Genomic DNA, 12,092 nt, shown 5'->3' with positions numbered 1-12,092 from the left:
GCTGAAGGACCTCCCCATCGCTGAAGAACTTCAGGAAGCAGCTCAAGATTGGGCTCTTCAACCGCCACTTGATTGATTGTTTGATTACTGTACCCCATTAAGTGAGACATTCGTCCTTCATTCCAGGAACACTGTTGCAGGATGGTTGATGTGCTTTAACTTAATTTTTGTTTTTTTAGCTGTAACAAACAGATTCGTCTGTTTTTCATGTTATTTGCATATCATTGTATATGCCCGCCGTTACACAATAACTGCCCCCCTATCTCTTCTGCAGTAAAGACACCTACTTGGTGCACTAGCAATGTTTCAGAGATGTGGTTGAGCTCAGCCTAATTCGGTGGAGTAGGCAAATTATAGCAAAACAGTCTCAGATCTTTTAATTTTCTACAACTCAGTCTGTAGCAAGGCATAAAACAATGATCAAAACACATTTCTTGCAGTAAGCCACATTAACAAACTGGAAGTGCAGGGTGCATTAGTGTGGAGGCCACGAAGGTCAGATCGACAGGTTGTATATGCGTTCAAAAGTGCAAATATTGAAAATGTATAGGACCTTTACTCCAAGGAGACAACTGTATATCCACAAACGTGGCAATCTAGCTGAAATACCAAGCGAATGGTTTGCAGTGAATAGTACATCTTCTCAGTTATCTACTTATTAGATGTTTCACACATTCAAGGGATATATTTCTTGTAATAATAATTGTCCCCCTCCAAGACTATGCCCGTCTAATTTCCGTTTTTGTAAATTCACAGGACATACCATGCTCCTATAACAAAAAACACCATCAATCTATTTACACAAAAAGCATGCTTTCCTTTTTCATTAAACACCCATAAAAATATATTAAATAAAAATAGGATCACGGATCACATTTATATCCTAAGAGAGTGGAAGCTCAATTGAACTGCATTCAGTTATGATAAAAATGATACACAGTGCATACTTATTTTCCGTTTTTACAACAATGCAATAATACACAATGTGAGTTGTATCCATGATACTAAATCAATAATTACTGAAATAATTCACATAAATTATATGTAACTCTTTAAGGTGTCAAAATATCAAAGAATAAAATACATAAACACACGTTCTATTCTGAGTGGCACACAAGACTCAAAAACATTTTTTTGTAAATAACATAAATAAATCGGCAACAATTATACTAAAATTGAATGACAGTGATCTAATGGTACCTGCACTAAAAAACGCCCTCTAATGAATAACTATTTTACTCTGAGGCTAAACAAAAGAGAAAGGGGTGGCCTATGCAAAACAACATTTTGACAGAGAGAAGAGGAAAACAGGAAGAAAGAAAAAGGGATCCAAATGGACAGAGCAGTTGCTGAAAGAGCTTTGTGGGATCTCCCCTTGCTGCTTAACGCTCAGAGACCCAGGAACATATACCTATCTCTTCCTATGAAGACTATGTTACAACTGTTAGAAAGGACATCCCAAGTAGGTAGGTTAACAACTTCTCCATCATTCAATACACTTTAGAAATGGGAGCATTGTCAAGTAATATCAGTCATTTTCAGCGGGGACAGGAAAAAATCTTTTGAAGACTGTAAGAAGGAATTTGGAATCAGGGAAAACGATAGGTTGTGACAGCTTCAACATGTCTCTATGTCTCCCATTTCTAATCAGGCCAGGGGCTTTCAGGGAGCTGTACTGAAAGGAAAAAATTGCAGGGGCACATCGCGGCACTAAGGGTCTAGTAACAGGCATCTATATAATCATCACAATTCTCCCAAATGGATTACTTGGAGCTATCAAACAAGATGTGCCTGTATTTTTAATACAGAGATTCATAAGAAGGAATGTTAAGCTATGTGGAGGGATGTTTTTACAATACACAAAAGTATCCCACACAGAGAATCCAGTTATAAGCTTGTGCACCATTAGTTCATGATTTCAAAGAAGCAACACCACATATACACAACTCCTACAGATAGGTGCTGGAGATGTGAAAAGGAAAAAGGGCAATGCAATGAAAATTTGGTGGGCTTACTCAATCCTATAAACCTTCTGGAAGGAGGTCATCAGTTACATCAGGAGAGTACTGGGCGTTGATGTTCCTGCTAAACCTGGGTTGCTCCTAGTGGGTCTCCTCCAAACAGAAGATCTTTTGGTACCAAGGCTAGGCAAAGTCATCCTCTAGTAGAAGTAGGGGGCTGCAGAGATGGCAATATCTTACTATTGAAAAAGAAAGAGCCCCTAAGCATAGCCTTCTGGTTTCTGAGCTTGTGGCAACTCCTAGCTTTTGAGAAATTATCACAAGTTTAACAACACAGGGGAGATCGGAATTTAAACTATGGTCCCCATTGGTATCGTACCTCTCCATATAGAAATATCACTATATTCCACCTTCAAAGCATCATATTCTTCAGCTGTTCCAATAAATACCGAGGGTAAACTAGAGAAGAGGGAGTGAAGATGTGGGCTGGGCAGTAATGGCCCATTCAGAAAGGGGCTGAAGATGAACACACCTTCAATCTATTTCTTTGACCAGATACATTGTTGTGGGTAGGAATAAAGAGAGTCCTTCATTTTATCTTCCTTTGGGGTTTGCTGATATACATGTTATTGTAACATGACTCTGCACTTTCTAAGTATGTTGTAGATGTGGAGGATTTGTTTCTCAAGTTTCTCGTTAATGTTTGCAATACTTAATATTTGTAATCTGATAAAATCAATAAATACTGATTTACGTGAAGAAAACAAATATTAGTTAATGACTCTTGTCCATACTTTGCCAAAGTTTTTTCCAGTGAAATTAGAAAACAGCTTTGGCTAAATGTGTAATTTTATGGCATGACATGGAGGCTAACGTTGTGCAAAACTTCCTTTATTTCCCGCTTATAGCAGCAACAATTGAAGGAACATGGAACTTTAAAACATTCTAATGAACTATAAATTTCAGCATCATAGGGCCATCTTCCTTTTTTTGTTCCTGCTGCTCACAAGATAAGTACCTTATCTGTTGTGATGCTTGCTGATATGTCTTTCCTGTCTAAACTTGTGTTTGGTTGAGCTTTGTTGCTTATTTATACATCTGTATGGTGGCCGCTATGTCTTCCCTATCTGCACGCGTGTTTGGCTGAACTTGGGCGCTTGCTCATACACCTGTTTACATTCCTGGGAGGTGCATTCCGCCGCTTTCATTTTGACTCCCGGTTCTTCATGGGAGACACGTTCTCACTGACTGCATTGTTAATTGCAGCTTTGGGAGGTTTCTTTGCCTCCAGACTTCCGGGCACCCCGTGCGAAATGTCTGGGCAGCCCGCTTCACATGAAGGTGGAAGCATAAAGCAGAATGGGCATGTGTGCGTTGGTGCGTCCCTGCAGTGTAATCTTGAGTTTGAAGAAAAGCCCTCATAACAGCCTTATGTGGGAATCCCGTGACATGCATCGGCTCCCATTTTCAGAGATAGGGGATCTCCAAGCCTTTAACATTACTTAGGGCCATTCTTATGTTTGGCCCACCTTTTCACCCGGTGAAAGCTTATCAGCATAGATGGCCTCATAAAGCAGCCTCACCTCCAATTTTGGCAAGATTGGTAAAGGAGGTGATGAGAGAAGTAGGAGTGAATGTATCTAGATTTGGTGTTCACTCACTTAGAGATGCATCAGCATCAAAGGCTTTTGGTATTGGGGATGTTTGCAGGATATTCTACGAGCTGCAAAATGGTCGAATGAAAGCATATTCAGAAACTGCTATTTTAAACCTGTTGAGAATATAATTGATAGTGTATTGTCTGCACTTTAAAGTTGCATAATCTTAACCTCAGTATCATGCCATAAAATGTAGATTTTCCACAGCCTGGTGGGGAGAAAATCTGGATTTTATTAAAGACACAGAAACTAAGATATCCCACCTCTAAAGGACCCTCCCTGGATGGATTACATTGTGTTCTCTTTCAGACTAGACCGTTGTCAGATTTGGATCTAGGAAGTGATGGAATTAGAAAGCTTGGAATCAAAATCCTGCTCTTCTCTGTTTGAAGTTCGCAGCTTTGAAGAAGGAAGATGGCCATGAGATGCTGAAATGTATAGTTAATTAGAATGTTTTTTAGTTCCATGCTCCTTTCAATGTTGCTGCTGTCAGCGAGCAATAAAGTCGTTTTGCATAATCTTAGCCTCTGTGCCTTTAATAAATAATTATTTCTGCTCACCAGGCTGTGGAAAATCAACATTCTTCAACCGTTGCAGGTTAAGCCACTTTTAAAAAACAGGCGCATTAGTGAAACATCTATTTGCGCTATAGACCAATCGAAATCATACATTTTCCGGGAAAGATCTCCTACTGATTTCTACTTACAAAGTGCCAGTCCTCCCATGGCCCTAATGGTGTAATTTTGAAATAATCGTACCACAACCCTAGCTAATGGAATGAAATCACTATCACTGGCATGGTAATATGAATTAAGATGATGGCCCCTACTTAAAGACTTAAAGTGTGATAGAAGACTACATCAACAGGGAAACAGCAATACCACAGGGCCATTACCATGCACTACCTTTACAACACAACAATTACAATGCAAATGCCTTTACCACACACGTCTTTAACACATATTTGTTTTACCATGCATATGCATTTACCACACATTCCTTTTCAATGAGGGTTTAGGGGTGGGTGAGGGTATTTGGGTGACAAGTGTATTTTTAGGCTTTAGGGAAGGTAAGGGTATTTGGGTGGCAAGGGTATTTTTAGGTTTTAGGGTCGGTAGGGTTATTTGGGTGGCAAGAGTGTTTATAGGTTTTAGGGTGGGTATGGGTATTTGGGTGGTAAAGTATTTTTTTAGGTTTTAGAGGTGGTTGAGTTTAGGGGTTGGGGTTGATAAGATAATAAATGGATAATATATATGTATGTATATATATATATTTTTTTTAAAACCAAAAAAGGTTTATACTTCCCCTAATAATACTTACATTTTCGTTGTATTGGCATAGTAAAAGTATATGCGCGGTAAAATAATGTGTGGTAAAGTCATGCATGGGTAAGGCATTTGCGGTGTGATTGTTGCGTACTAAAGGCAATCTGTGGTAATGGTATTCCTGGTTCCGTCATACAACCACATCAGCCTGTTACGGCTGTTGCTTCCGGTAAGTTAACAGGTGGACGCTGGTGTTATCTCTAGGAGATGTGCGATGGACACAGGTGTTACCTACAGGAGATGTGTTTTTAATAAATGTGTGACCTCCACCTGACTACATCTTGTCTCCACTTATCCACGAACGAGGAGGTGGAAGTCACTTCTTCATTTTGAAATGAATCCGGGGACGTAGGACGGTCGAATGTGAGCCTACATCACTATAAGAACAAACCGATTGTTACAGGTAAGTAATGTTATCTGTTTGCAGCATGTGTATTTAGTTATAAATCTCCAAGGACCATATCATGATTCTATTTTCTGTGCTGTACCAGCTCACTAGGAGTCTCTGCACTTCTTTTCGGTGTCTTGAGTGCATACATTAATTTGAAATATATCCGAGGAAATGCATGTTTTCCTGACAGCAGAGCTATGATACATAGGGCAGCAAGTGCCTGTTGTCTGCCACGAGCTGTGCTGTAAAAAAAATATGCATTAACTCAAAGGGATTTCGAGTCAATATATGTGCTCAAGATGCAAAAAAGAAGTGCACATATCCTTTCTGTACTGGCACAACGCATAAAACGACATTGCCTTTTGTGCATAGCACCTTAAAGAGGAGCCTCCTCCTCTAAAGCAGTGGTTTGAGAAAGGTAGTTGAGTCTGTAGTCAATAAAGATTTCCAAACATTCTGACAAATTCCCAGCCTGAATATCGAAGAGGTAGCGCCTTCTGCATGTGCGAGTGGACATTCATGTAGCTGCTCTAAATTTGTTAACTGAAGAAATATTCCACAGGACAGGTATAATAGCTGCTTTTATTTAAGTGAGGGATGCGTGCAGCGTCCCAAGAAGCGTTTGTTTAACCTTCGCATAACAAGCTTGTGAAAAATGAAAGAAACAGATGGTGCTGACAGATGGTAATAGGCAGAGTACCATCTTTGTCCCTCTTCATAGGCTCTGAAAGTCCTACTAATTCCTTCCCTACTCCATGGTGTATTTGTAGTGGCTGAGTAAAATAATTCTCTTGGGTTGCAAGGAGCATGAAGTAGGAATGGACGAGGCTCCTTCTGGTTATTTCCTTGTGTGCATCCACCACATCCTGGATATCTTTCTGTTGAATGTACTCTGACTAAAAAATCTCTTCCTCAAGACCATTAATGCCTTATGAGACCTTAAATGATACCACAGTGGCTTCAGACAAATATTTCTTGATTTGTGCTTTTTGATCTATCTTATGTCTTTAATGTCCTAGATAAAATTCCCCCTCTGCAGCTTCTAAACACATCTTGCCCGTGGTGGTCCTAGGACCGTCATGGAGTTTGTTTTCAGTCCTTTCAATCTGTGATATCCCTACTTGAAAAGGAATTGTTTTGATTCTCAGTGAAACAAATCTTAGTTGCTCGTGCAATAAAGTTTTTAAAAAATGGAGGCGACTTTAGTCTACTAGATAGAACACTCAAGTGAAGAGGAATGAGAGGATGCCGCTGCTATCACAGGGTCAGAACAATCTTGGTAGCCTCTTGGCTTGTAAAACACACGTGTTTGATAGCTGGTAAATGAGAAACTATGGAACCCAAATATGCATCACACCGGCTATAAGTGAGTAATATTGAAAGACCCGTCTAATTCATACATTGATCCATAGTGAGATATTTTACAGTGTGCTTCACATCATTCTGACCGAATCAGAATGTGCAGTACTGGCCGTCTCCAGGACATTGACTTGTATCAATCCCTCCGGGTTAAACATACTGTTCATGACACTTAACTATTATTGAAATAATACAATGGTCTTAGTTGAACTTGATCTTCTTTAAAGTCCAAATATGGTTTGTTTACTGTATGTGTTTATATGTACAACAGATATGTCTAACAAACTCAAATCGCTTTCTTATGGGTGTTCAGAACTGATACAAACTGTATGCAAATGAGGATCTTACAGATAATGAAAATGATGATTACATAGTTCCTGTCCTCTGCAGCTTTAATTTTGGTTGCAAATATAGCATTTTCAAAAAGTGCTTACATTTGACATCATGTATATTTACTGATATAATTTAACAAATGTGAAGTAGCATTAAACACAGAGGTGATATAAGCAGGAAATGGGGAACACACAGTATAGAGCCTAAATGTACATACCACTTCCATGTGCATCACCTAGAAGAAAGAAAAAACAGAAAATGGAACATTTATTTTACCAAATGTATCATTTATGTGCATATTCTTTTTGACACCATTTTATTAATGCAGTGAACCTAAAAGATAGCTCAGCATCAGAGACTTTCTATATCCATCCTTAACACCTGAGTCTGTTGTCTGATAGGTCATTCTTCATATGCTTTCACACAATGACCTCAGTATTAAGGGTCTTAATAAGGGAAGTTGCAAGTAATCAGAGAATGCGTGCCCAACTCCTGGATGACCAATTAACTTTCTCTCCCAACTATATCTAAATTCAGCGACAACACTATGGAAGATGATTTTGAGGTGGTAAAGGCACAGGAAATGGGCCTCGACTAGATCTTTTGAAAAAATCCCTGGTATAGCAATCATTTTGCATTTCTACTGAAATCATACGTTCCTTGTCAAATTTCAGCAGTGCTATCTAATCCCTAGTTAGGCTGACTTAACATATACAGCTGCAATACAAAACATGGGGATCTATTCCAAACCATGCACAGTCACTTATACTGTGGAGTCTGTGAATGCAGTTAAATGACAGTGGTCCATCAAAATCCGGATGACCTGGTACCCACCTTTCATGTAGCTGACTGTACAGATCTGTGAACTTGTTCCATATAACTTCAGTTCCCCCACCTGAACATCTACTGGTCTTGCATGGAGTTTGTAAACACCCCATATTCCCTACCTTGCCCTCACCCAACATAGGGCCTCATTACAACCCTGGCGCTCAAAGACCACCAGGGTTGTTTTGGCGATTGTACCGCTAGCAGGCTGGCGGTACAATCTGCCTCATTATGACAGCGGCGGAAGCGCCGCGGTCGCACCGCCGGGACCGGCGGTTTACCGCCATGGTTGTCCCAGCTGCTTTAATCCTCCAGGGCAGCGCTGCCCAGGGGATTACGAGTCCCCTTTCCGCCAGCCTGTCCATGGCGGTAGACACCGCCATGGAAAGGCTGGCGGGAAGGGGAGTCATGGGCCCCCAGGCACAGCCCACCCTGCTTTGCACAGCAGACAGTGAAAAGTACGACGGGTGCAGCTGCACCCGTCGCACGGCAGCAACACCGCCGGCTCCATTAGGACGACCGGCCGACATCCCCGCTGGGCCGGCGGGCGGAAACTCCGCCGGCCCAGCAGGAATGTCAAAATGGGGCCAGCTGGAGTGTGACCGCATTGGCGCTCGGCGGTTAAACCTTGGCGGGCGGCGGAGTGTCTAATTACATTAATTATGGTGATTGTAAGATTTGACTGAAAAATATGATAGCAACAGAGCTTAGAAAAAGAAGAAGTAGAAAAATTAAGAGAATGAGAAGAGTAGAAAATCAGATAGAACCTTCAAGATTACACACGAGAAACAGAAAAACAAAAAGATTACAAAAGCACAATGTGTTTCAAAGGCTTTATATTCAATATGTGTTAAGATCTCATAGGAGTGAGATTGACAACAGGGAGGAGTTAATTCACTCTTTACATATTTCTACTTTGGGGCAGACCCCATGCAAACAAATGTATGTGCTTTGAGTTTGCAGAAAAAATTTCTTGCAGTATTTCACGTGATCATCATTGTTAATATTATTGAAACAGAGTTCTGTGGAGAATTTGTCATATGAAGAAAACCATTTCCTTAGATTGGGTCTTCCCTTCTGACGACCATTGTTAACTCTAAGTTTTGGTAATATTCCACTTTATTGGCTAGTTTGACTTTCTCCTAAGCAGCATAAAACATATAGGAATAATCATTTGTATACAGTTTACACCATTTGGATGTCAACTAGGAAATGAATAGTCTAGCTCCAAATGTTAAACAGAAATTTGCAGAGAAAGTTGAATGTCTCGTTTTGGATTTTCTGAACTGGGGAACATTTGTAGAAGGCTTTAGTGAGAAGAGCAGATAACCTGAAAGCCTAGAACTGTTCGATACCTTCAGAGGAGATGCAGTTGTTTCGGGCTCTAGCATCCATCAGTTAGACATTAGTTTTGGGTTTGGAAACATGGCTTGGTATTTAATTGAAGAGGGCAATGGGATTTTCCTTAAGTACATCTGTATGAAAAGTGCTTTCCACTAACTATGATCCTGACTTGCCCTGCTAGCTACTGGAATGGTTTAGAGCGGGAGGGGGAATTTACATTTAATATTTTTTTTAATCGAAAGAGTCTGATGTTTCTGTAACCTTGAGGCAAATTTCAGATACAAAATGGTGCTAAGATATAATGAATGAACTGAAGGCATCTAAACATCCATGGGCACTGGTTTCAAGTAACTGATGTATAGAATGTCTTCACTGTTATGAGCTGCAAGTTGCATACACTGTCATTCTGATTGATGAGGGCTTTATCAAAGATATAGCCCTAAAGTCCCATGTTTGTGGAAGTGACAGTAGTAATTCCCAATAATAGGGTGGGTCATCGCAGTATCTTTTGTGGTGGACGTTTAGCACGAGGGGTCAGTGCTTCTGTTTTAGAGCTGCTACTTTATTTAATCAATTGACATCTCTGTTTCATTACCTTATGGCTGAAGAGTTTGAGGCACAGCTGAGTGTCCTATGCATCAAAGTTTATACGTAATGCTTAAACCATTGTTATATCAGCAAAAATAAGTTTCCAACATATGCTTTGAACGGGATTCAAAATAAAACTGATCCTTGTCTGATTCTGAATAGGCAAGGGACAATCCAACCACAGATGCATTCAGTTTGATGGGGATCCAATACGCCAGTTAATATTAATTTTTTTATTTATTAGGAATTTTTAAAGCACAACAAACACCCAAAATAGGGTTTCTTGCTGCTAAAAAGACCAGCTTCATAGTGAATAATACAAAAGGAAAGCATTTCCGTGGAAAAATTACCATCTCTAATTAAGACTTAGGCCCATATTTATACCTTTTCTGTGCCACATTTGCGTCATTTTTTTAGGCAAAAGCGGTGCAAACTTACAAAATACAATTATATTTTGTTAGTTTGCGCCACTTTTGCATCCAGTAATGACGCAAATGCGGTGCAAAAAAAGTATACGGACCTTAGGGAGGAGCCAAGTTTTCAACATTTTTTAAAAATTTCAAGAAGTTTTGTTCAAAACGTAATGCAAATTGAAGGACAATCCAATGTCTAGCATCCACCACTTTAAAACACTTTGATGCCAACAGTTTTGCAACACAACCTCTGTACTTTTAGAAATATGTAGTTGCAGACTTATTTTTAGGCATCTAGGGATTTGTCATTGAAATCTAGAAAAGAAAAGGTTGAGCCATGTGTGGTTTAGAGTGTTGTGTGAGCCAGACTAATTGCATTGATTTAAACAAAATTCTCTCTTTCCCAGGTATCCAGTGAGCTGTTGGCAGAGAAGAAGTAATGTGCTCTGGCTTCAAACCCAAATAGAATTCTAACAGCATAGTCCTGGGTCAACTGTATTTTCTTAATCAGATATAGAGGGAGTTTAAGAAAGATAGTGCTGGGCCTGGCCCTTACTGCCGGGCCACCTCTAAGCTTTTTGCCTACTCTCTGCCTGTTTTCTGAATTAATTTAGGTGGCTTTAGGACTCTGTGCATTTTACCACTGCTAACCATTGCCAAAGTGCATGTGCGCTCTACTTAAAACATGTTACAACCAGGCTACACTTTATTGGCACATTTAATTTACTTATAAGTCCATAGTAAAGAGGTGCAACCTATACACAGGGCCTGAACATTCAATGTTACTAGCAGGCCTGCTGCAGGTATTGTGCCACCCACTTAAGTGGTCCTTTAAAACATGTCTCAGATCTGCCATTGCAGCCTGCATACAGTGTTAAACTGCCAATTTGACCTGGCAAAATAAACCTTTTTGCCAGGCCTAAACCTCCTTTTTTAATACATTTAAGTCACCCCTAAGGTAGGCTGTAAGCAGCCCATATTGCATGGTGCATAGCCTTTATAAAGTTGGACATTTACTTTTAGGTTTTATAAGTCCTGGTAGCAAAACCCCGCTAAATTTGTTTTTCATTACTCTGAGGTCTACCTTTCCTGTAGGATAACATTGGATTGCCTTATTACATTTAATAATTGCTAATGCTTGAGGGGGAACAGGTAGAAATGTCATGTGATTGCAAAAGAATTGTAATTTAAAATCCTCTTTAATGGTAAATTCAGATTCACAAAAGGAGAAGCAGCTATCCTTGGTGTATTCCTCTCAGACAGTGAGATAAAGGGGAAGTAGGTGTTGACAGGATGGTCATCCACTCAGGACGAGAGGGGGTAGAGCTGTTTCCTGCCCAACTTCCATTTCAAAGGGCTGCCTCCAGCACACTCACAAAGAACTTGATCCCAGTTCTTTGTCACTCTAGACATCTTTGAGCCTGGGCAGAGAAGGAAAGACAATTCCAGAACCAGATGTGGGGTGAAGTCTAAACGTTTCTGCCATGTACAGGGCTGGAACAGGTATAAATATTGGTCCCTCAGAACAACTTTTCAGTTTCAGTCCACTCCTGAACCTGCAGAGGATCTCGAAGTACTGCCTTGTACTTCAGAGTACTGCCCTGCTGCTTGAGGCCTGCTTTGTACCTTGAGACCCTATGGGCGATTAGCCACGCTTTACAAATCCTTGATTGATTGATTGGAAAATTGTCCTCCAAAACGTGGCCTGAGAACCAGCAGGAGACCGGAACCTACCTGTTTACCGATCCATTCAAGGTGCATAACAGGATGATTGACTTTGTGGTACCTCCTGCTATGTTTTCCTCCACAACAGCAATTCCTGTTCAGCGGTTCCCCTTCTGTCATTATCCAGCCTCATGGAGCCCTAGTGGGCTACAGCCTGCAACTTTAATCCC

General features: G+C 40.3%; 1 protein-coding gene across 50 annotated transcripts in view; it reads right to left on the bottom strand.

The window, feature by feature from the left end:
* LOC138288307 (mucin-19) overlaps positions 1-12,092 on the bottom strand; it is a 1,675,551-nt gene that overhangs the window by 1,650,612 nt on the left and 12,847 nt on the right. For all 50 annotated transcript variants that reach the window (XM_069229764.1, XM_069229784.1, XM_069229763.1 and 47 more), the window contains exon 2: positions 7,245-7,262. In XM_069229764.1, the coding sequence (XP_069085865.1) occupies positions 7,245-7,262 (18 nt within the window). The remainder of the gene's footprint in view (positions 1-7,244; positions 7,263-12,092) is intronic.

The sequence above is a fragment of the Pleurodeles waltl genome, chromosome 4_1 (genome assembly GCF_031143425.1).
Source record: "Pleurodeles waltl isolate 20211129_DDA chromosome 4_1, aPleWal1.hap1.20221129, whole genome shotgun sequence".
Taxonomy (NCBI): Eukaryota; Metazoa; Chordata; class Amphibia; order Caudata; family Salamandridae; genus Pleurodeles; species Pleurodeles waltl.
This window is presented reverse-complemented; position numbering and strand designations above follow the sequence as displayed.